The sequence below is a fragment of the Sceloporus occidentalis genome, unplaced genomic scaffold (assembly GCF_023333645.1).
Source record: "Sceloporus occidentalis isolate IW3139 unplaced genomic scaffold, rSceOcc1.0.p SCAF_1, whole genome shotgun sequence".
Classification (NCBI taxonomy): domain Eukaryota; kingdom Metazoa; phylum Chordata; class Lepidosauria; order Squamata; family Phrynosomatidae; genus Sceloporus; species Sceloporus occidentalis.
Window position 1 is genome coordinate 281465013 of NW_028316981.1, and position 24541 is coordinate 281489553.

Sequence of the window (24541 nt, forward strand, 5' to 3'; positions counted from 1 at the left end):
TTAAAATATTCACAACCCCCATTGTTGAAAATAGTTTTGGTCTTTCTGAATGCAGCACAGTGCCTGCTATTCAGTTCAGTTGTTCACAAGTAAATGTAGATACATGCTTCTCATTGTCCAAATATTTCAGATGACCATAAGATCTCTTCTATGAATGACTAGTCCATAAGACTTTGTACTCCTTTTAGAAACTTAGGGGCAAAGCCAATAGGGTAGTAGGAGTGGCCAGAGGCTGCTCCCACCCCAATTGCCATAGGACTGCCTCAAGACCATGGCAATCAGATACCGTGGTCCGAAGGGCAGCTGCTGCCCCAGTCCTAAATGGGCCACAAAAAGGAGTGATAAAAAACTGCTCCTTTTGTGGCCAGGTTTCGGCCATGTTTGGCATCCGCTGCATGGCCTCTGAGCAATCCGCGTGCATGTGGCATGTGCCCCGCCCCCAGATTGGCCTGATGATGGCCCTTTTGGGCCATCCGTTTAAAGTGCAAGTCTCTATATTTTCCAGCCTGCATAGCACTTTGCCAGGACAGGCAAAAACTCATTTTCTAATACTGAGATCTTTCCTCTCTATCTTCTTGGCTTCATTTTGTTAAGGGTATTTTCACCAGCTAACTGATGGCAACCTTTCTATGGGTGACTCATTATTTAGCCTCACAGCTTAATTAAAGGTGCTTTAAAATGATATGTCATTGGCAGACTCTTTTGACCTGTTTCCATAGCTACTGTACTCCACCCAGACAGGCTGTTTTCAATGTATTAAGAAACTGGGGACTCACTGAAGTAGATAGCATCTTCAGCATGACACATAATGCAATATGAGACAGTTGTGGCAAAGCTAGCTTGCATGTAATTCTTTCTCAATATACCACATCAAATTAGATATCAGAATTTTGACAGGTTTCAATACATTCATGACTAGTACTTGCCTGGTTTATATACATCTGCAACCTGTGCACTCACTGCCCTTCCATTTTTTTAAAATGTATCCTTCACTGACTATGAAGGAGGCAAGTAGCTTTACCATATGATATCATTATTTTACAGCAATTTTACCTTTGGTTACAGTAAGTATTGAGCAGCTTGTTTAAAAAATCAGCAAAAATTAGAATGCATTTTGATAAAATCTACTGCTTATGATTTCAATCACATTATTATTAAAACATATGAATACAGCATAAGTTCCTACTGGTAACTGTGACACACTGAATACACCCTCTTACCTTCGTGCAAAAGAAAAGTGGGCTGAGGCACTAGGAGAGAAATTTCTGGGGCTGTCTTGGGGGCTACTCCCTGTTGGGAAAAGAAAGAGAAAAATATGAGGAATAAAATTTTCAATTTGAAATGCTCCAGATAGTAGAAAAGCTGAGTAGCAACCCCTGAAAAACAAAAATATTTGTTATTTATTATCATTTATTTATATATCACCCAATGTGTTGTGCTTTACAAGAAAGTTTCACAAATAGTGTAGCCATCCAGTTTTATTCTAGCCTTGTTTGGGACTTATCTACTGAAACAAGCTGTGTAGCAAATGTCTCTGGGTGGGCAGACCAGTGTGGAGTTGTCCATATACCAGAACTTTGGTCATATGGCCCATATGTTTGGGGGGGGGGGAAGGTTACAACAGAGTCAGAAAGAAAGAATGAAAGAAAGAAGTCTTCCTGCACCTTAAAATTAACTAATTTTTTTAGCATGACCTTTGGTGGATTTTAATTCATTTTCTGAAATGCATGGAGTACAGTATTCAAACTCTGGGCATACATATATATGGTGGGTGGGAATGTGACTGATGAAACTTCTTACCCACACTATACCTGGTTTCCCTTTCATTTCAAGAGTGAGTTAAATATTTGCAGGCTGAACTACTGTTTCCTGACTTTTGTTATAGTTTGTAGAAGCAGATTCCATTATATGAACCTACACATATTCATCTTATAACTGTATAAATAAATACTAATATAAAGGCAGTAAGTGACTATATGGTAAAAAGGACAGGTAGCAGCAAAGGATGTGGAGAGGTGGGGGCAAGCTGCATGCCAGGTAAGTGAGTTTCTTTCCAACAGTGTTGGCCTATATAGTTATTCTCAGCTGAGGGGAATGAAAAAGAGGTTAAAAGATAATAGCTTGCTCAAGACCACCAGCACATTCAGGAGCCATGAATCCAGCCGCCAGGGGTATAGCCTGCTCTTCTATCTATTAGGCAATACTGATGCTCCGAATTACAATCTCACATCGAATTCCTCACTTCAGTTCCAGAAATATCTCTACATTTGAAAAAAGAGTGGAAATATCTTTTTAAAGTTTTTTTTGTGTGTGTGTTCAAAGGTAATATATAAAGTATGCAGACTTCTGTACTTAATATATGACACAAAACATTCAAAACATAAATTCTAAACTTCTCTGCCCAATAATCCCCCTATCTTTTTGTTATTATTCTATTCTATCTGCCAAAAGTACAGCATGAAAATTAGATGGAAAGTTATTCCCAAGACTGGTATGGCCAAGCCAAGGAGAGGTGATCTTAAATGATATGAAGATGTGACTGCTCATTGTGAAAAGGACTTTTCCTTTGAGGGCTTGTTACTTTCTCACATTAGACCACTCAACCTGCTGCTGAACACTGAGAAAGCTTGGCAGACAGCTGTTGAGGGAAAGCTCACCAATATTCTAGCCTGTCTCTGTCTTTCAGCATACATAATTAGAACCATGTGGATTGTCTACAGGGGAAATGCAAAGGGGACACAAGCAAAAGTCTTTTTTTTACAAGCACTGGTGCCTGTCAGGAAATACATAATATTCTTTCCTGAAGTGTGCACACACAAGCATATTCACAAAATTTTGATAAAGCTAGGTGCCAATATACAGAAACAAGATGTTATGCTAATTCAGTGGGTAAACCTATCACACACAAGATTTGTATGTTATGATATGACATCAGAGTAATTTAAATGCATAGTAAGGCATTATACAAGTGTGTCTGCTTAAGGAATAATGGATTGCAGAAGACCATAAAGCAGCTAAATAATTTGCAGAATAAATGCTTGGATTTCCACTGGAAAATCTTTAAGCATTCAACTTTAATTATTTAATTATAGCAAATCCTATTTCTTAAAACTAATCTGAAATTGTGTGGTATATACACAAAGATACAATTTAAGGTAAAAGGGAAGACAAAATGTTAAGCATGGATGGCCAACTTTTAGAAAACGTGCACCTGTAAATTACATATAAATCAACAATTGCAAGTTTTTGCAAAAATCTGAGTTCTCTCTTTCAGTGATGCATGTTCTTTCTCTTATGGCACTAAAATTGTCACTCACAAATTACACTATTGTACTAGCTGTTAGTGTAACAGCCATAGGAACAGTTCATCCTTCAGAGCCAAGTCATTTCATGTTTCACTGAGTATGTGCAGTAGCATTTATTTCTCTTCTGTCTCAAGAGCCAAGGTGTTGCCTTAACTAATTCTTTTTATGTCAAATTTTTCAACATATTCTCCTGTACCTTACTACCACAATTATTATGTTGCTCAAAATACAGTGTTGGTGATGTAGATAACTGCAAGGAAGCAAAGTATTTTCTACAGAAGAGAGAAAAACCAACAGACCTGGTTGGAACACCAGCATACACGATGGTCCTAATTTTAGGAAGAACACAATATGTTCTCTTTCTTAGTTAAGAGTAAACAAATAAAACAATAGTTTGGATAATTTTATAGTTTTTGACTGAACTTCTCTTCCCCATGATATATTAAATGTGACATTTGGGGAAATTTATTAACTTGGAAGTGAGCCACAGTTGCGGTTCAAACTGGGCCTCTGGCAATTTTTGGGCTGGCTCTGGCCACTTCAGAAGCTGCTTTATTTGACCCATCAGTTTTGGGCCTGTGTTAACAAAATATAGCTACATTTTAAGAGGAAAATGTATGTGGCACGAAGCTCTAATGGACTCTGAAAGATTAAAACACTAGAAAATATACAACTGTTAGCGAAAATAAATAGAAAGCTATAAAGATAACAAAAAGAAAAAAAATCTTTGCAACAAAAATAAGACGCCTGATGAATATATTGTCTTTCTTTTATAGCTACTTGAATCAATAAGTACTAAATTTAACTTCAATATTCAGATGTTTAAAAGTCCACAGTACACTTAAGTGAGCGCTCAAATAATTCAAAATTGTCACAACCCCCCCCCCCCCCCCCAGACAGTAGGGAACATAACCCAACTGTAGTGCATTTAAGGTGTGGCATTGTAGAATAGTAAGAAAGATTACAGCTTGAGTCCTAGCTGTGACCTTCATCACACACAGAACTTCCCTCAGCACTTGTCCACCTATCTGTAAGTCAACACCTGTGAGACTTTCAAATGAAAACCAGTGCCAGTTAATTCTCTGCCCATATGTGCACGACTTGCTTATTACTCAAACCCTGCTGTTTCCAAGGATTTGCTGGCTGTTGTATGTTTTAGGCTTTAGATATTTCATATGCTGTTGAGAATACTACTGACATTTCTGGGCTGATAAATTAAATGGGATTGGTGGGGTCAGGCATTATATAGATAATTAACACTATAATCTCCAGGGAGAGTTTAATACTGAGAATAGTTAACCAACAACAACAACAATTTATTGAGTAGCCCAAGGGCCGTTTCAAAATGCTAGTAACATAATAAAAAACCAGTATCACACAGCTATATATAAAATGTAAATGTAGTGCACTAGGTGCAATAAATCTCCATACAATATAAATACATATGCATAACCTAAGCGTGCCTCAGGACCAGAACATGCACTACTTGTATACAGCTTATATGTATCTAAAAGATATACAATATGTGCTAAAAGATATACTAATAAACAGATAAAATAAAATAGTTAACAATTAAACAGTAATCTGTAAGATAGTTACCATAGAAAGTAAAACAGAATTAAAATTGGAATTGAAAATAGTTAACCAGAATTTCAAAACTATACTGTACTTAATAGCAAGAAAGAAGGAGCCTCACTGCATGCATAGCTATTGACAGAACAAAATAACATTAAAATCCTGAAGAACTAAAGATTATTATTATATTTTTGGTACCTGATTAGATAAGATAAAGGTTTTTCCCCAAGTACTAACATCCTTTAAGAGTTGAGGGAGTTCAAGATTAATTATATTATGCTCTTTTAAAACTCCAGCTATATTACAGATACAATCACAGTTGGAAACCTTGTTGTAACAACTTGACAGCTGCCTTAAATGCCTCTCAGCATTAACCACTGTAGCCAAAGATCATACCAACGAGTATGCTAATATCATTTTTTATTAGTTTGGAATAATCTGGTTATAAAAACTGAATTTAAAACTGACCAAGCAGTTACACTTTCTATCATTTTTCTCCTTGGAATGAGACTAGTCATAAAGCGTTGCAGCAAAATAATTTTAAAGGAATTGCCATATTATTTATATAAAAAAGTATTTAGTAATAAATTTCTGAAGATTAGTGGACGTTTGATTCATTACAAATCAACCCAGAAATTGAGAGAACTCAATTGTAGAAGAGAGCTTTCTATTTCTTAAATCTGGTTGTCTATCAGAAAATATACTTCTTTTAGCAAACAAGGAAAATTATTAATCTTTCACCAGAAGGTCTTGGGGCAATAGCAGCTGTCTTGCTTTGAAGAAATAAGTAATCTTCAATCTGTAATTTAATACATCTAAGTACATGGGAGGTGGAGTTCAGGGAAATTTGGTCTAACAAAAACATATATGATTCCTAGCATAGTCGTTTTATTTTTATTACATAGTTCACTTCATCTTTATTACACCTTTGAATGAAGCAAAGCATACAGATCAGGGCTAGCAAAAAAAAAAATCCTTATCTATGGATTCTTTAGTCAAAGATTCAAGCACCCATGGAGGGCTTCTATGCATAGATATACATTTAAGACTTATATGCAAACTGTGCCATTTTCATGACATAAGATCTGGACATGGTGACACATGCCTTAGCTGCATCCCATTTGGATTACAGTAATTCAGTCTATGTGGGGCTGTAATGGAATCACAGAATCATAGAGTTGGAAGAGACCTTAAAAGCTATCCAGTCCAACCATCTGCTATGCAGGAACTCACAATCAAAGTACCAAAGACCTCCAAAGAAGGAGACTCCACCATTCTCCGAGGGAGTGTGTTCCACTGTTGAACAGCTCTTACTTTTAGGAAGTTCCTCCTAATGTTTAGGTGCAATCTCTTTTCCTGTAGCTTGCATCCATTGTTCTGGGTCCTAATCTCTGAAGCAGCAGAAAACAAGCTTGCCCCATCTTCAATATGACATCCCTCTCTTTGAAGAGTGCTTGGAAAATTCAGCTGCTCCAAAGAGATTCAGGGGCTGTAGAGATTGGCTGGAAGGGGCGGCAAGACGCCGCTCCTTTTCTCCCCGGATTGGGGCCACGACAACCACACACCATGTGGATGGGCGCATGCCAAAATGGTGCTCTGGCAGCGGCGTACGAGCGTTGAGCATCAAGACGCTCAGCCATGACTCTGCCCACAGGCTGGCACTTTTCTTCGGTCTGTACAGGGCCTCAGACAGATTTTTAACTGGGACTGGCTAAAAGGAGTGCTAAAAGGAAAGGGATGCAACAAAATTACTACTACAATCTATAATTAATGCATCCCTCAGGGAGGGGAGATTTCCATCAATACTAAAGCAAGCGGTTTTTAGACCGCTTTTGAAAAAATCCTCCCTGGATCCTCTGGTGAGAAATAATTATAGGCTGGTCTCCTCTTACCATTCTTGGGCAAAGTGATTGAGAGGGCGGTTGCCTTCCAGCTCCAAGCTGTCTTGGATGAAGCCGATTATCTAGACCCATTTCAAACTGGCTTCAGGGCAGGGTACAGAGTGGAGACTGCCATGGTCGCCTTAGTCAATGATCTCCATCTGGGCATCGATGGGAGAAGTGTGACCCTACTGGTGCTCTTGGACATCTCAGCGGCATTCGATACCATTGACCACGGTATCCTTCTGGAACACCTGAGAGAGTTAGGTATCGGGGGCACTGCACTCCGGTGGCTCAGTTCCTACCTCTCAGGCAGATTCCAGATGGTGATGCTGGGGGACAGCAGCTCTTCCAAGAGAGAGCTGACATCTGACGTCCCTCAGGGCACCATTCTGTCCCCCATGCTGTTTAACATTTACATGAAAACGCTGGGAGAAATCATCCGGAGACATGAGGCATGGTGTCATCAGTTCACCCAAATCTATTTCTCTATGTCTCTGACTGTTGCAGTGACTGGGGATGGCATCTCTCCTCTGGATGCCTGCCTTGGGTCGGTAATGGGCTGGATGAGGGAAAACAAACTCAGGCTGAATCCAGAAAAAAGGGAGGTACTTGTGATAAATACCCCAAGTCTGGGGATGGAGATTTGTCCACCAGTCCTGGATGGGGTCACACTTCCCCTAAAGGATGAGGTTCGCAACTTGGGAGTACTCCTGGATTCGTCTTTGCAGTTGTCATCTCAAATAGATGCAACGGCCAGGAGTGCCTGGTATCCACTCCGGTTGATACGCCAACTGCATCCCCACCTGGACCGAAAGAACCTTGAAGCAGTGGTACATGCACTGGTAATCTCTCTTTTAGATTTCTGTAATGCACTCTAATTGGGGCTACCCTTACACCAAGTTCAGAAGCTTAAATTGGTTCAAAATGCGGCAGCCAGATTGGTCACCGGTACATCTAGGTTTGACCATATAACATCAGTGTTGAAATCTCTTCACTGGCTGACAATTAGCTTCCGGGTACAGCATAAGGTGTTGGTTATTACCTTTAAAGCCCTACATGGCTCGGGCCCGAGTTACTTGCGGGAACGCCTCTCCCTACACAATCCGCCCTGCTGACTTAGAACATCTGGGAAGTATTTATTAGAACATCATAACACTAGGTTAATGACAACTTCCCATAGGGTGTTTACTGCTGCGGTTCCAAAATTATGGAATAGCCTACCGGAAGAGATCCGTCTTATCACTACCTTAGAGGCCTTTAAGAAGGCACTCAAAATGGATCTCCTCCGATGGGCTTATCCACTGGACTCTATATAAAAGATTATGATGATTGCTCCACTCCTGACTATGATTTTTGGCTATTGATGAATTGTTATTTTAGAGAACTAATAGGAATGTCGGTTAATTCAGTATTAGTGTTTTATTGATCGTATTTTGTATTATTGTATCATTTTTAGTGATGTAATCCCACCTCAATCCTCGGGAGAGGCGGGAAATATAAATAAATTTTATTATTAATAATAAATAGTTATATCTGGTGGGAACATAAGAGAGGGCCTTCTCTGTGGCTGCTCCCAGCTCTGGAGCTCCCTTCCTAAAGAGGTTAAACAGCTGCTCTCCTTGCTGTCCTTTCATACACAGTGAAGACTGTTCTGTTCCAGCAGGTCTTTCAGGGCTTAGTGCTCAGGTGGAAAGGGCTTTTCATGTACTATGTTATTTATATGTGTATTCTTCTTTTTTATGTTCTGTTTTAAATTACTTTTAATTTTATTGACAGTTTAAATGTGTTTTAACCTTCATATGGTGTAAATATTTAGCTGTATCTCTTATAACTTTTGTAAACTGCCTTGAGTCCCAGACTGGCAAAAAGGTGAGATAGCAAAGATAACAAAAGTAATAATAGTATAATACAAACAGTGGAATTCTGAAAATTGGGCAGTAGCTATATAAGCACAATATTGTCTAGGGGGAGAAATATATAGATTTTAAATTAGGTTTTCTAAGATTTTGTTGTAAGGAATTTTCACAGCCTGTTTGGGATTGTAGTATCAGGCGCCCTCAGGCCTGCAGCATCTGGTTGCTACCATAGCTCCCTGGGTAAATACATAAAATTTTTAATTTGTATTTTGATTCATATACACCATGTTTCTAGGTGTTGACAGGTCCTCTGAGTCTGTTAACATTGGTAAACATAGTTCTGGAAACCTGTTGTCAGCATGAAATGAGGCACCAAGCATCCAAAGCTGTTCTTCTCCACTGAAAGAGATTTTCAAATGTTCTGGAAGACATCTGTAAAGAGGCACTCAAGATTTCCAAAAAAAATGTGATAGTACAAACAGCATTTGTGCCCCCAAGCAATTCCCTCATTGACAAGGTGTCCTGTATGTTTAAATCTAGAGCACTATATAAATAATAATAATAATAATATGTTTACAACACCACTCATATTTTGATTATTTTAAGAGAGCAATAGAAGAAAGTTCCACCATTGTTTGTATACTTTTTATCTGTTGAAATGTTCCTGGCTGCTCTCTATCCACTTCATGAATATTCCGTGTTCTCTATTGTTACCCTTGCTCATTTACATCCTAGACTTTTCTCACAATCATATTCTCCATCTGGCTTCAGTCTTGGTGTCTAGCCAGCAAACTACTCTTAGTCTCATTTCTCCAACTAGATGGAGAGGAGGATTAACAACAACACATTATTACTATGATCATCAATATGGCTACATTGTTATTTTCATTATAAAGCTTTAACTTGTCAATCAGATCCAACATTTTTTTGAAACTAATATATACATTGTCCTACAACCAGCAGAGTTCAGCTTCTTATTGAGGATAGTGTTGATCAGCAAAATAAAAACAATTTAAAAAAAGGAATAAAAGGAACATAATTTTACTTATGTTGACTTGAATTTCTTTAAAAATTAAAATGATTATACTAAATATCATACTGGATGTAATGCAGCACAATGGACACCTCCATGCATTTCCATCGCAAAAATCAGGGTTTCTAAGCATCATAATGGCAATTTATAAACCTTTAGCAACTATGTAGATATCACTTCATTTCTGCTCTTATTGTCACATAATTATTTAATTGAGCAAAACATAAAGTATAGCACAATCTAGGCTGACAGGAAGCAGGAAGTGAGGAGAGTACAATTTGATAGATATGCTAGTCACATTTACCATAGTGCTGCCCTTTATCAGCAGATAAATTGTGGGAAAGTTGCAAAGAAAGACTGTGTGCTTCTTCTTAAGCTCTTGGATACCCCTACACAGCAGGTGGACATTGTTCAATTGGTAAAGGCCAGTGTCAGCTGAATAATGCTGCTTGGAGGCACACTAGGTATGGCACCCTTTTCCACCGTATTTGGGGCAATCACGATTAGGAGCATTAGTGATCTGAGACACTTTGGGCTTCATCAACCAACCTGACATGGTCCCCTCCCATGCCCTTCACTCAGAAGAGATGAGTGCTTGGCTGGGTGCAGTGGGCAGCAGAAAGCTTCAATTCCACCCCCCCACCTCCCAAAAATAAGGCCAGCCAAAAATTGAAGTTCTTAGGAGTAGCCACAGACTTGGTAAACACTAAATAGATCCTATTCTACATAGTTTATGTCAATTGCTCATGTCAGGTAACTATTAAAGATTCATCAGAAGATGCACTGAGCCGGAACCATTTGTGTGATTCACAAAGACCACAATTTATATTGTTATATTACATCATGAATCCTATTGGTTATTACCATCTAGAATTAGAGTCACTTAATCAATAGCTGGTTGGTTGGTAAGTAAACAAATAGTAAACCTCACTGTTTCAGTGGATCCAGATTAGTTGCCCAATGTATTCAGAAAAAAAAATTAAAAAGTTAGATTTCCCACATCTAATCTAGTCTGATTTAGCAGTGAATACTAAACGAATCAGGGCAAGAGTTCTGAAAAAGATACAAAATCCAGTTGTCTTCTGTCATTAAAAATTAATGCTACTGCTATATCCTGTATATTTTTAATACAATACGTAAGAATATTGTACATATTGTTAAAAATGAGACATGTGGGCTTTTTTTCTTTAAATAATCAAATGTATGAAAATGGTAGGATTACCTGCATGAGCTGAAAGTGGTGAATGTGGCCGGGGCATAGCAGAAGACTGTCCGTTGCATATCAAACTTTTTCTATTACTTGTCCGGCAACTATAGGAAGAAAAAAAGAACTTACAGTTAGAGACTCGGATATACATTTTTATTAGTTTAGTTGTTATTCACGGAATTCAAATATTTGGCACGTACATTTTTATTAAATACTCCTTCCCTTTCCAGCCACAAAGGTTTTCCCATCCCTTTATTAAACTCAGAACTGGTCGGCATAAGCATTCTGAATAGAGTTTGGTGCTCTAGAATTATCTAACACATTTAATAGAAAAATGGATTGTATCCTATGTATCAGCAGAGATAATGTATCAAGGTTAATTGCAATCACATTTTAAATGCAGTTATTATCCAGAGAAGACATCCACTTGCCACTGAAAATTACACTATTAATGTGGGTACTTCATCTGATACAGATGATAGTCTTGTTTATAATTTATAAATACATATTTAAAAAAATCACTATTTAAAATTGCATTTGTATTTGTGTTTACTCCAAACCAAGTAATAATTTACCTATCTTATGATATACTAATTAAAAATCTAATTATTGAAGCAAATTTCGCATCTGTGTCTCTTTGTAAATAGACCAGGCCTACTAAGATAAATGTGTTTCTTCACTCATACATTTTTCATCTCAAGTACTGGAAATCATTATTTTTCTCCATTACAGATAATGATGACAAGAATGGTGTACTTATACCAAAGGGAGGACCTTTACATATTTTCTAAAAGTGTATTCATAGGCCTATCATTATAAAGTACATAATGAATGTGTTCCCCTATCATAAAATAACATGTGTACATTATTTCAGCAAAACTAATGGAGATAGATAGATAGATAGACAGACAGTATCCTTTAGAAATTAAAATAAGTAGATGATTTAAAAGCATCTTTAATACAAACACAAGAAACATGTATGGTACTGTAAACTCTTTCTCATAGTGGCTTTCTAGAGGTTTAAGAGGACTTTCTCACACTTGCTACTTGATCCTTTTCTAACTGAAAATGTCAGACTGAACCTGGAACATTCTGAAGACAAATAACATTATCTACAAGTGAGGTACAGTTTCTTTAAACTGTCCTCCCCAACCCTCCCCCCAACACACATCAAAATGCATAAATTGGGAATAGCCCATATAGACAATAAGAAAATAATTCATTGATCAAGAACCTTCTGATTAAATCCCACAAATCCTGTACTGGGAGAAATGTGGGATATAAAAATAAATTACTTAATTAAAATAAAATAAAAGGGAAAACATGGGCACTCCAATTTGGTGTTTACAGGGGTATAGTTTTAAAGAAACACATCCAGTTGAGCTGAATCAATACCAGAAAAATGACATTATTTGAGTAATTTCTAAGTCCAAGAATTGTCTGAGTCAAGAGGAAACAACCAATAGCAGAAACAGTACCAAAGGCAATGATGGTCAACAGAGTTAAGCAGAGAGGAAAAGATCTGGAGTGTTCCTTAGATGCAGATACTGCAGAGGCCGAAAAGGAATGAAGGGTTTAGACAGAAATGCATGCTGGTGTGGGGGTGGGTGGTGTTACTGCCCCAAATGCTTCTGAATGATTCTGCACAGGCACAGATAACACCATTTGTATGAGTCACAGAGACCAAAAATAAGCACTCTATGTTATCTGAAACCAGCTGGAACCAGAAGGTTTAGCCCAGGGCAGGAGAAATGTTCCATACTCTAATTCCCATCAACTCTTGCCAGCCCAAGCACTTGTCAGGAATAATTAGAGATATTGGAATAGTCCAACAACTTCAGAGGAACACAGGTTTAAACTATTTATGTAGATTTTTTCCACTTCCTAAATCATGAAAGTATAGAGTTATGGGCGGGGAATTCTGTCCCAATAGTACCACAACTGGTCTAGATATATTTCGAGGCTCATAAATAAATATAAGCACTTGTGCTAACTCATTAAGAAGCTACAGTATACAGAAGATTCCCCAAAACACACCCATCTTCACAGTCTTTTGTATGGGAAACAGCCAATTACTTTTATCATTCAATGAGTCAATTGTAAATTATGTTGTTGCTGTTGCTGTTATATTTATTTTCATCCTGCCTTTTCCCAGGTCAGTACTCAAGTTGGTTTACAAAGGTTAAGACAGATACTGCTTTAAAATTAACTTTATGCAAAAATTAAAAATACAGTTAACCAAACAATAGAATTAAATGCAGTTAAAAGCAAGACTGTTAAAAGAAACAACAGATGAACACTATAGCACTTTACTGAAAACCCTTCCCTCACGAGCAACCATCAATCAAAGATATGCAGAAGGAAAATAAAGTTTACATGCCTACCTGTGGAAATAAAATGAAGTTCATATGCCTAAGTGTCAGCCTGACCCCTATAGAATTCCAGAGCCTGGGAGGAGACACTGAGAAGGCTCTTTCCTGTGGTTCCCACCAGACCTATCCATGAGAGCAGTGGGACAGAAATTTCCTTCCCCAAAAATCTCAAAACATGAAATGCTCACATGGGACAATATGATCCATCAGATTGCCTAGATCTGACATAAAGGGCTTTATAGGTCATAGTCAGTGCTTTGAATTATGTTCAGAGACAGACCAGCACCCAGTGAAGTTATTGCAACAAGGGGGTTGCGTGCTCCTTACAGTATCCCTAGTTAACTATCTAGCAACTGCACTTTGGACCAGCTGAAGTTTCCAAATACTCTTCAAAGGCAGCCCCATGTAGCGTGCATTGTATGTGCCTTAAAGTTACCTGTCAACTTATGGCAACATCATGAATTTCACAGTAATGCAAATGTGATGTTATGAATGCATGTTTTACCATGGCCACATCTGACATCTCTAAGAATGAGCACAGCTGGTGCACAAGCCTTAAGTGCGCAAAGGCACCAATGAAACGTAAGCTTCCAGGTGTGTACTCCAGGTTGAATTCAGGAATATACACAAGCTGTGAACTTGCATCTTTGGGGGAATGTAAGCCTATACAGCACAGGCTGAATCCCTATCCCTTGATCTGTTTTTTGACTGACTGGGAGCACCTCTGTCTTATCTCTTATTTTCTGGATTTCAATTTGTTCGCCCTCATCCAGTCCATCATTCATGCCATGCATCATTAAAACTGAGACAGCTTCCTTGGACTGAGGTGGAAAAGAGTAACAAAGCTGGGCACTACACCCCAAAACTCTGGACAACCTCCTCCAGCAGTTTAATGTATATGTTAAAAAGCACTGGGGACAAAAATCAAACCCTGAAGGACCCACAGACCAAGGTGTCAAGCAAGAGTGCCCTAGCATCACTTTCTGGGTTTGCCCCTCCAGAAAGAATGACCCAGAAGACTATCATGGCCAATGGTACTGAAAGGTCCTGAAAGGTCCTGCAGAATCAACAGGAACACACCCTGGCATAGGTCATTCAGTGACATGATCAAAGTTGTTTCTGCCACATAGCCAGGCTTAAAATCAGACTGAAATAGATGTAGATAATCCATCTCAACAAGAAACCACTGAAGCTGGGTGGCCACCACATCCTCCAATATGTTGCCCAAAAATGTAATTTTGAAACCTAGTCGGTAGTTGTCCAACATGTTTCAACAATGGTCTTGTAACTGCCTCTTTTTGGCATGATGGAACAGTTAAAGCTCTGTGTTACCTGAGACATCGCAACAGTGACATATGCCTCAGTTACTTTCTCTTTGGATTACTAGAACGTACTATGTGGGACTGCCTTTGAAGAGTGTTCAGAAACGTCAGTTACTTGAAACAGCAGCAACCAGAGTGTTAATTGTGGCTGACTACAATGAGCATCAAAATCTTGTTGCAACAGCTCCACTGGCTGCCTGTCCATTTCTGGGAACAATCAAAGTGCTCATTATGGCCTATAAATCCTTGTAGAGTTCATGTATAGTTCATATCCGGGATTGTATTCTCTCATACAAAGCTGCCTGTGTTTTAAGATCTACTGGGGATGCTCTTTTCTCTGTGCCACACCCCAAAAAGTACTCTTGTTGGAAATATGAGATGGGATCTTCCCCATGGCTGCTCCCAGGTTCTGGAAGTTCCTTTCCAGAGAGGTCAGACTTACTTTCTGTTCTCAGGCAGGTGAAGACCTTCTTTTCCCAGCAGGCCTTTGAGAACTGGTTCGGGTGAGGGGGAGCAGAAACAATCCTTGTATAATGGGCTGGTTTATAAACTGGTTTATGTTTTTAAATGGTTTACTATGTATATATCTTATCTGTCCTTTTAAACTGTTGTGTATTCCAACTAATGTGTTTTAACTGATGTAGTGTGTCTGTTATTATTGTTCCTGCCTTAATCCAAAGGTAGAGGTAGGTAAGAAATTATTATTATTGTTATTGTTTATTTTTAGCTTTTTTTTAAACTTTCATCTGCTGTGAATTTTAGCTATGTATATTGACACCATTGTAAACTGCCTTGAGTCACAAATTGGGGGAAAGGAGGGATATAAATAAACGCATAGTTTTTTGTGGGTTTTTTGAGCTATGAGGCTGTGTTCTAGAAGAGTTTATTCCTGATGTTTCGCAGCAGTTGTGGCTAGCATCTTCAGAGAACTGTCTTTGTCCTTTCACCTTCCTCTCAGATTGACATCATCTGCCTGTCTGCCCTTTAGCCACCCTTAATCTTTACTTCAATCTGCTTGATTATACTCCTCAACCAATTCTGGTTTTCACAAGTCCATCAAGTCTACAAAAGGTTATTCTAGAAAATCTTTCTTCCCAGTTAATCTCAAATGTACTACTGGATTCCTTTATGTCTTTTAATGAATCTGGATTGGCACCCAAGTGGATCTGTCCCAGTTCTTTGCCCAAGTTCTTTTCCCACACCAACTCCCATCTCAATCTTGCTAAGAGCTGCCTGCAGCTATTTGACATCTAGCACTTATCAGTACGAGCAAAGAATCTGACTCTCTTATTACATTTGTTTATAGTACCAAATATTAAAAAAACATAATTAAAACCTTGTTACAAGTTGTGAACTAGTATAGCAAAACCTCTACTGCTTTATTTCATAAGACTTCCCTCTGAATACAGCAGCTCTAATCAGACAAGAAGGGAAGAGGGATTAGAATACATTTGTATGAACAAAAGAACAGTTAAATCATTGCTCCTTAGTCACTGAGAGAAGAATCTGCTTTCCTTCATTTTTACTATGTCTTTGTTATAAATCACAAATAGATTTAGAATAGTCAATTTATATGCTGATTCTTAAATGTAAAATATTTTGTTTCTGAAAGACCAGAATCATTGCATTTTAGAGTTTCAAGATACTCCAAGGGTGGTCTAGTCCAACCCCTGCAAGTGCAGAAATCTATTATTAAAATATCAGAGGCAGATTGTTATCCAGTCCCCTTTTTAAAAACCTCCAAAGAATAACAGAATGGTACTTATTTATACATATTTGCTCTTACAGGTACCAAGCAGTTCTTTATCAAGTTCCATTGTGGATTACAATTCCCAGAGTTTCCCAATCAGCATGGCAGGGAGTTGTAATCCAAAGAGCTCTCTCATATGCAGTCCAAAGTGGAAATTTTCCCATGCTCCACATTGTGACACATTCTTTTCTTCATTGAATAGTCCATTAACTTTTAAAATGAACTTAGTGCTAGTGGCATTTCAAACTGAGATGTACTACTAAAAGATTATAAGCAATTCCTATGCCCAACTTATTTTATTCTGCTTTAAATGTAGCACTTCAGTTAGCTGGCTGCAAATGCTTTAATGACCACTTCATTTGTATAGAAAATATCCTGAAAATGTTAATGTAATCCCCTCAGTAGTATCAAAGCATGTTAAATAAAAGGCCATAATTACTCAGACCATCAACAGACACATAGGTGTGTTTTGTCACAACTTTCACAGAATATTCACAAGGAGAAAACCAACCATAAAAAGGACACATAAATCAACATTTACATAAAGATGTGTTGAGTGTGGTGGTACTAACTGCCATTTTTATGATTAAGACAATCAGCAGCACAGATGACACTGCTATGTATGATACCATTAATGTCCTGTCTTTTGAGAGAGAGAATTTTTTACTCTGAATACCAGGGTAAATTACTAGCAATAAAGGTTAATTGCTTAAAAGAGCAGGGTGAAAAGGATGTGCCGACAGCAATTACTTCTTATTGTGCTTTTCAGATGAAATCCGGCATCTGTTTTAATCATTTATAATGATTTCATTTTAACATCCTTAATTATTAATATTTATACTTGTAATGAAGATGGATATGGGCTGTAAACTATTATGGCAGTACCTTTAATAGCATGTGCTGACTACTCTACTTTGCTGCAATGAAGTCCTTAATTTTGTTGTCATCAAAATATACTGGCAGAGTAGAACAGGAAGCTCAAAAGAACGTGTGTTTTTGTTATCTTAAAAGATATTGCAAACAAGGTGCTATATTTGGCTAGATTAAATATAGAGAACAGACGCCTCTAAACCTGAATTATGAATGTAATGCAGAAATGCAGGGATGGGTGATTTGAGAACAGAAGTTATCATTTTAACGTTAAAAAGGTACAGCTGAAGATCTCAGTAGAAACAGACTACATCTTCGAAAAGAAGGGATATACTGTATCCAACATGTTTTCACGGGAAAAGTTTAGTAAGTTGTATTTTAACATGTTATGAAGTGCCCTTCATAATTTAGATACATTTGCTATCTTTTGAAGAAAAGATGTCAAAGGGCCAGCTCTGAATGCAGCACAGCAAGATACTGGAGGCAAGCTTTATGCAATAATTAATTTCTCCTATGTCTGAATAAGGCCTATATAAAAGCATTGACAAAGAAGTTATGGCAACATGTTTGCATTTTTGCACCTACTAATTTATTGCAATTACCTTTTACTTGAACAACCCTATTAACACCAAGAAGAAGGTTCCTCAGCCATAAAACAATCTTCATAGCAATTCCAGTTAATGGCACTAACTACTAGTTAGATACAGTCATTTCCTACTTCAGACATAACAGGAAGCCATGGATTGCCATTATGAGAATGTGCCATGGCAACACAGGATTGTAAACTTCTCTTTCCTTCTCCTTCTTTATGATGTGCGCAGATAAGAAACCGCATGCTTCTCATTTTAATTCTGACTAAAACAGATTCCTATCTAGGGTTGCCATTTCACGGTGGTGGGCGGGACTTTCCCGCCCCCTGGGGGGCGTGCCCGGTCCCGTCCCGACCCCGCCCCCGCCCCCGGGTGGCTGCCCAACTCTGAGCTCCCAGGGCTGCTGCCTGCCTTCTATAGAGTGCTGCCTGTGCTGCTTGTCTGGAGCAGCAGCAGGAGGACTGAAACCAGCAGGGGCGGGGTCTGCTGCACTGCCCTGCCTCTATTGGCCAGCCCTCTGCTTCCTTATTTGGGCAACATCCAAGCAGGGAGGAATTTACACTCAGGCAAGCTGCTTCCCCCTTTCTCTTTCCCCTCCTTCTCTTCTTCTTGTTACTCCGTTTTTTTTCTTCTCCTCCTCTTCCCCTCCTCTTCCTCCTCTCCTTTTTCTTCTTTTCTTCCCCCTCCTCATCTTCTTTTTCTCTTTCTTCCTCTCTCTAAGCCCCCCTCCTCTTCTTCTCAGGGGTCCAGGGCTTCTCAAGGCTTTGCCCCCATTAGAAAAGAAAAAAGGCTTTGGATCTGTCCCATAAATCCCTCCTAAGTTGAGACATACCTGGGAAAAAGAGGGGGCGAGGGGTTTGGGGGGGTTGGAGGGGGCAAGGAAAAGGAGGAAGGGGGGAATTGCTAAGAAGGCTTGGGAGTGGGAAATGTAGTTTGCAATGGCACAAGGGACTGCCTGTGATCTTGCAAATGCTATGGCTGCCTGGGGGTGGGAAATGTAGTTTGCAATGGCACAAGGGACTGCCTGTGATCTTGCAAATGCTATGGCTGCCTGGGGGTGGGAAATGTAGTTTGCAATGGCACAAGGGACTGCCTGTGATCTTGCAAATGCTATGGCTGCCTGGGGGTGGGAAATGTAGTTTGCAATGGCACAAGGGACTGCCTGTGATCTTGCAAATGCTATGCCTGCTTGGGAGTGAGAAATGTTCTTGTAGAATTGGGGGGGGGGGGTGTTTGGCCAGAAAGAGAAGTACATTTCAGCCTTCTGTCTAGGAATAATGCCAAAATGTCCTCCATTTTGAGCATGCGTAAGAAACATGCATTTATATTAACATTTTTAAAAAAATTATCAATTTTTTCATGTGTCCTCCATTTTTAAAAAACGTGTCGTGCATTTGAAAATGTGGCCCTACATTTGTCCTACATTTGTCCCAGTTTGGAGGTCCTGCCTTATGGCAACCCTATTCCTATCAAAAAGCAAATATTTTTGCTTCTTAAAAAAATCTCCTATCTTTAGCCTAATTAATTAGCTTCTTTATTAAAAAGGAAGGATCCTATCATGACTTCCAGGTGCTAAGGCTGAAATTTCCTTCCTAAGGAGCAAAATATCAACAGATTCTGACCTTTTATTTCTTCTTTCTCAGGATGCTGTAAAATATTAGTAGGCCATCTTCCAAGATGCTCCTTGCTACTTAGGACTGAACATTTATCCTCCCTCTGCAACCCCATCCCATGATTCTACAAGGCTTTATGAACTGGGCTTTCTATGTTGAAACTGAACATCCATTTCGTATGTCTAAATATCTCAGGTGATCCTTTCTATACACATAACATTTTGAAACTCTTTAAGACGATCTAGTACAGTACAACCCCCCTATGTTTTTACTTGTTCATGGCTGCTGCTATTGGCCAGCATCCTTCCTACTCTTTTCTTTGTGCAAGGCAGCAGGGGAAAGCATAGCAAGTTAGTATCTTATATGTGGGAGATTGAACTATCAGTCAAGACTATTGACAGATTTACTCAAGTAAGAATTTGCAGATCCTCTCTTTATACCAGTAGCTACACATTTCAACTTGAATACGTGCACTTAGGAAAATGTGGATATATTTCTAGTGCCAGTGGAATTGCAGAGTTGAAGGACAGGATACTCTGACTTCATCCACTGGGCACAGGACTGCAATGGAAGGCTATATCTATTCCCTTATTACAGTGAAGGAAAGATCCATGCAGCACCCAAAGGAGTATCCACATGGAGCTTGCTTCACTTTCCCTGCCAGAAAAATAAATCTACCTATAATTATTTTGCAACTAAGAACAGATACATCAATTTGTTATTTCCCTCTTTCCAACTAATTCCTCTTCCTTTTGCATCATGCATTTTGATAATAAAAGGGATTGTTTTATTGTTAATCTTTGTTAATCCAGAAACCTTTTTGTGGAAGACTGGGGCTAAAATCCAATCAATCAATCAATCAATCAAGCTGTGACAGACTTATTCTTCTGTAGTTCAGTAGATCTGAAGATGAGTATCTTACCAAGATGGCAGTTTTACTGCCAATATGCAACTTCAGCTACAATCATATGAACACCAAAATTGTTAGTCTTACACATCAGTGAAACAATTTGAAAGTTACATTCGTGGTTAATATGGTGTTCACTGACTCTAGACTAGTAGAAAAGTTAGATGTTCTGTTCTCCAATGTTAAAAGAAATCCACTAGTAACATGCTAGTGAAAACTTTGGAAATAAGTCCACTGTAAGTTAAGTATTTCAGAGTATATTATACAATTAGACCTAGGAAATTAAACCATTATCTGAATTCAGTGAGGAATTCAGAAAGATACAGCTAAGAAACGGTATAAATCTTTGGCCTAAGTCTCAGTTAGAGCAGACTCAGTGAATCTTAACTGCTGAATATACAAGTCAACACTTGTATAAATTCATTGATTCAATGGGCGAATTGAGGTTGGGACTAGTGATTGGATTTAGGCCTAATACTTCACCATGGCTAACAAAGTGTGCATGTGCACGCTACTTTAGTAGAATGAGCTTTGTAGCGTGGTAAATAAAATAGCCCATGGATATTTTTGTTAGCAGGTGTGAAGATAGTCCCCATATGTACACAATAGATTCTGAAGCCTTCTGAGACAATTCTTTATATGGACACATGAACTATTATCATTGAAAAGTGTTAACACAGAGTGGCTGAAGAGAAAATGCCTCCAAACATGTGCAAGCTCAAAAGAATCTCTAACTTTCCTCTTTCTGTGCATTTTATGGCACTTTGCATCAGAGGCAACTTTTTTTTTAAAGTTTATTGATTCAGAAGTTACAGTGTGATGAACAAGGTAAAACAAGGAGTAAACAGCATTTTATTGCATTGTCTGGTTTAATTCTGTAGTAAAGACTTGCCCATAAAATGGATGCCTACAAGATATGAATCTTCAATAAAATATATATACAATTCAGAGTAGGAGTGCATTTATTTGTTTCAGAACCCTGCCTTAGTTAACATTATGTTTTTATTTTATTATCCATGTAATGCAAATATTCACCACTAACATACTAAACACACAAATGTTAACATTTAACTTCAGTAGGGCATGAATGTTTAGTACTTTATTTATGTTAACTCCCAAGATTCACAAAGCATGGTCACTTCTATATCTTCATAGTTACTTTCAACAAACCTAATTTCACAGAACACAAACACCTTGCTTCATCTTATGTTGCTTTAAGGGCAAAAGTCGAGCAAAAAATTATGGGAACTTAAACTTATACTAGGATTCAGCCACATTGTTTTGTTTTTAATACCAGGTATAGGTGAAAGACTGAGTGAAGAAATAGATGTCTTGCTATCCTCAGAGCACATTTCACTAGTTACCAAGTCTTTGCTGGCACTGGATTAAAGAATGGGTAAAAATCATGCTTTAGCTCTTGTACAAATTTAGACCTCAAGCATTTCCAGACCACTCCTTTCTCAGGGACTGATTAGGGGCTTTTCACATTCTGGAAGAGGAAAACAGACCACTTGAGAGCCACTGTGAAGAATTTGCAAGACACTGCAGACAATATTGCTTGGACCTGCTCTGATTTGGATGCTGTAGCTGATATAGATTCAATAGATGTAACCTTGGCTCCTGTCCTACATTATTGGATGCATTTTATTTTGTATAGACTTGCGGATGCAGATAGGCTCCTCAGAAAGGTAAAAACCACCATGTGTACTAGACCCTTACCCTTCCTGGCTCTTGAGAACAAGTAGAGGGCGATTGGCAGAGTGGGTAAGAAGAGTGGTAAATGCTTCACTGAAGCAAGGAAATTTCCATTTTGCATAAAGGATCCTGTGGTGATGCCATGACTAAAAATGAAATAAAAAATCCTCTCTGAAGCCTACCATCCAAGAGAAGTATAGGCCATTATCTTTAAAACTGCTGTGTTCAATCTACTCACACAGTCCAGTCATTTAAGAGTTAATTTTCCCTCTAAATGTGATATCAGTAATGATATTGATATTAAAAGGAGGTGGAAAGAAGTCTGTGAAATCCAGCACAAGGGGGTTTGAAGGTGTTCCAATAAGTGATCCCCTTAATATCTGAGAGATCATCCTTTCCTTTATGATGAACAGAAGCCACCAGGACCTAAATATCCTAAATATACCAATCTTGTCTAATTTTGAAAGCTAAGCAGGGTCATTCCTGGTTATTACTTGGATGGGAGACTGCCAATTACTATGAGGTAGTAGGCTATATTTCAGAGGAAGGAATGGGCAAAACCACTGTTAAGTATTTCTTGCCTATGAAATTCACTGGATCACCATAAGTCAACATGGAGTCACAGGTGACATGAAGGCATATACCCTCAGAAGTCACCGCTAGATGCTGGGGACAATATACAAAACTTTGGAACTGATCTGCTCAGAGAAGTAGGAGATGCAGTAATGAGCAAGACCAGTTAAAGGGGAAAGAGATTTGAATCCCATAGACATAGCCAAGGAACAGATTCTAACAAGAGACATTGCTAGCTCCACTGCAAAGACACTTGAGCTGTAGACTCAGATGATCAAGGTGAACTAAATGAATATGACTCCCTGCAACATTATTTTATTCATTTCTAACTCACCTGTTAGGGCATGCCCTCACATTTAGGGTCTGCTTACAATAATTTTTTTACAGGCAATGAAACATCAAATAAACAATATGTAATAAATATAGCCTTATATATATTAACAACCCTTAAAAGAACACTTTTCCAACAAAACTTTGTTTTGTACTGGTGTGTGTGTGTGTGTGTGTGTGTGTGTGTGTGTGTATGATGATTTGTCAGAAAAGTGTCCTTTTAAGGGTTGTTAAAAGGAGAATCAAGTGGAATTATCAAATTTATCTATTATGAAATTCACGAACATCAAATTCTGCTTCCTTCTCAGTTCTGCGAACTGGAGACTTTCTTCCGTATTTGGAAAACATTGAAATCTGCTCCACATTTTCTCCTTGAAATTCACAGCACTGTAGGCAGAGAATTTCCTCCCCTCCTTCTGCTCACATTTAGTGAGTGGAATTTTGTTTCAAAAGACACTCTCACTGGTGACAGCAAATTCTTGATCCAGCCATTGTCCCTGCCTTAATTTCGACACATTCACTAATATTATTTATTTAACTAGTTTTCATGAGTCAGGAGACAAATGATCCAAAACTAAAAATTATTTATTGGAAGGTACAAGTTATCCTCCCAAAAAGGAAGATCTGAATTACCTCGGTCAGTTAATACTTTGCATTACTATGGCTCTGAAGCAGAAGCGACAGGAACGTCTGTGTAATAAGCTGCCAAAGTCCCTACAGAGGTATCATGCACACGTGGTCTCCTCCTTCCCTCCATCTCTACAATTATTATGGATAAAACAATTAGTATGCCAATATATGTCACAGAATATATTAGCTATCATACAATAATAATACTTAGCATTTATATAGTGATATATAGTATTCAAATACTTCCTCAATGACTTCTTAGTCACTATGTTACCCCAGCTTCCATACACTATGACCTCATTACAAACATTTCATACTGGCCATTGGTACACCATAAAAACTCATCACCAAAGCTGGAATCTTGCTGGGCCACTATGCTCATATAAAAACCACAGCTTAAGTGTTTGTCCTTTTCAGAGGTTGTGTAAATAAAGTTCCCAGTGCAGACAAATGTTCCATAAGCACACACTACCCTCTCTCACGCTTATGACACTGCAGTGGCAGCTAATCCACCACTTCACAACAGATGTGCTTAAGGCCATGTTGTCTGTCACACAATGACCTGAAGATGTTTGTGATTCATTGTAACTTTGCTAGTGTATTTTTATGCTATGCTAAAATGTATAGGATTTTAGATCAAACACAAGAACCAACTGATCACAGCAGACTTCTTACTGTTCTAATTTAAAGGTAAAACTGTAGTATTTTCAAATGTTCATTGTAACCTTGTTCATTACAAACTGACAAAGAAAACAGATTTTCAATGAAGGATAACTACATAAATTGTATGAGAAATGATATATGTATGCAAATAAACAAATGTGTGTATTTTTTTTCTAGAGAGCAGGTCCTAAATTACTCAAATGGGTCTGGATTTCCCTCTCCTTTAAGCAGGACAAAATTTACAAAAAGTACAAAAACCCGCATTCCAAAATGTAGCCTGCCCCAGCCTGGTAACCTTCCATCCTTTCTGAACACTGGCCACACTGCCTATGACTGATGGGAGTTCAACAAACCCAAAGGATACCAG

General features: G+C 38.4%; 1 protein-coding gene across 8 annotated transcripts in view; it reads right to left on the bottom strand.

Moving 5' to 3' along the window:
* Window positions 1-24541, bottom strand: part of MAST4 (microtubule associated serine/threonine kinase family member 4) — a 367302-nt gene that overhangs the window by 95575 nt on the left and 247186 nt on the right. For all 8 annotated transcript variants that reach the window (XM_089494950.1, XM_089494942.1, XM_089494935.1 and 5 more), the window contains 2 exons: window positions 10875-10963; window positions 1221-1290 (listed from right to left, as the gene is read on the bottom strand). In XM_089494950.1, the coding sequence (XP_089351076.1) occupies window positions 1221-1290; window positions 10875-10963 (159 nt within the window). The remainder of the gene's footprint in view (window positions 1-1220; window positions 1291-10874; window positions 10964-24541) is intronic.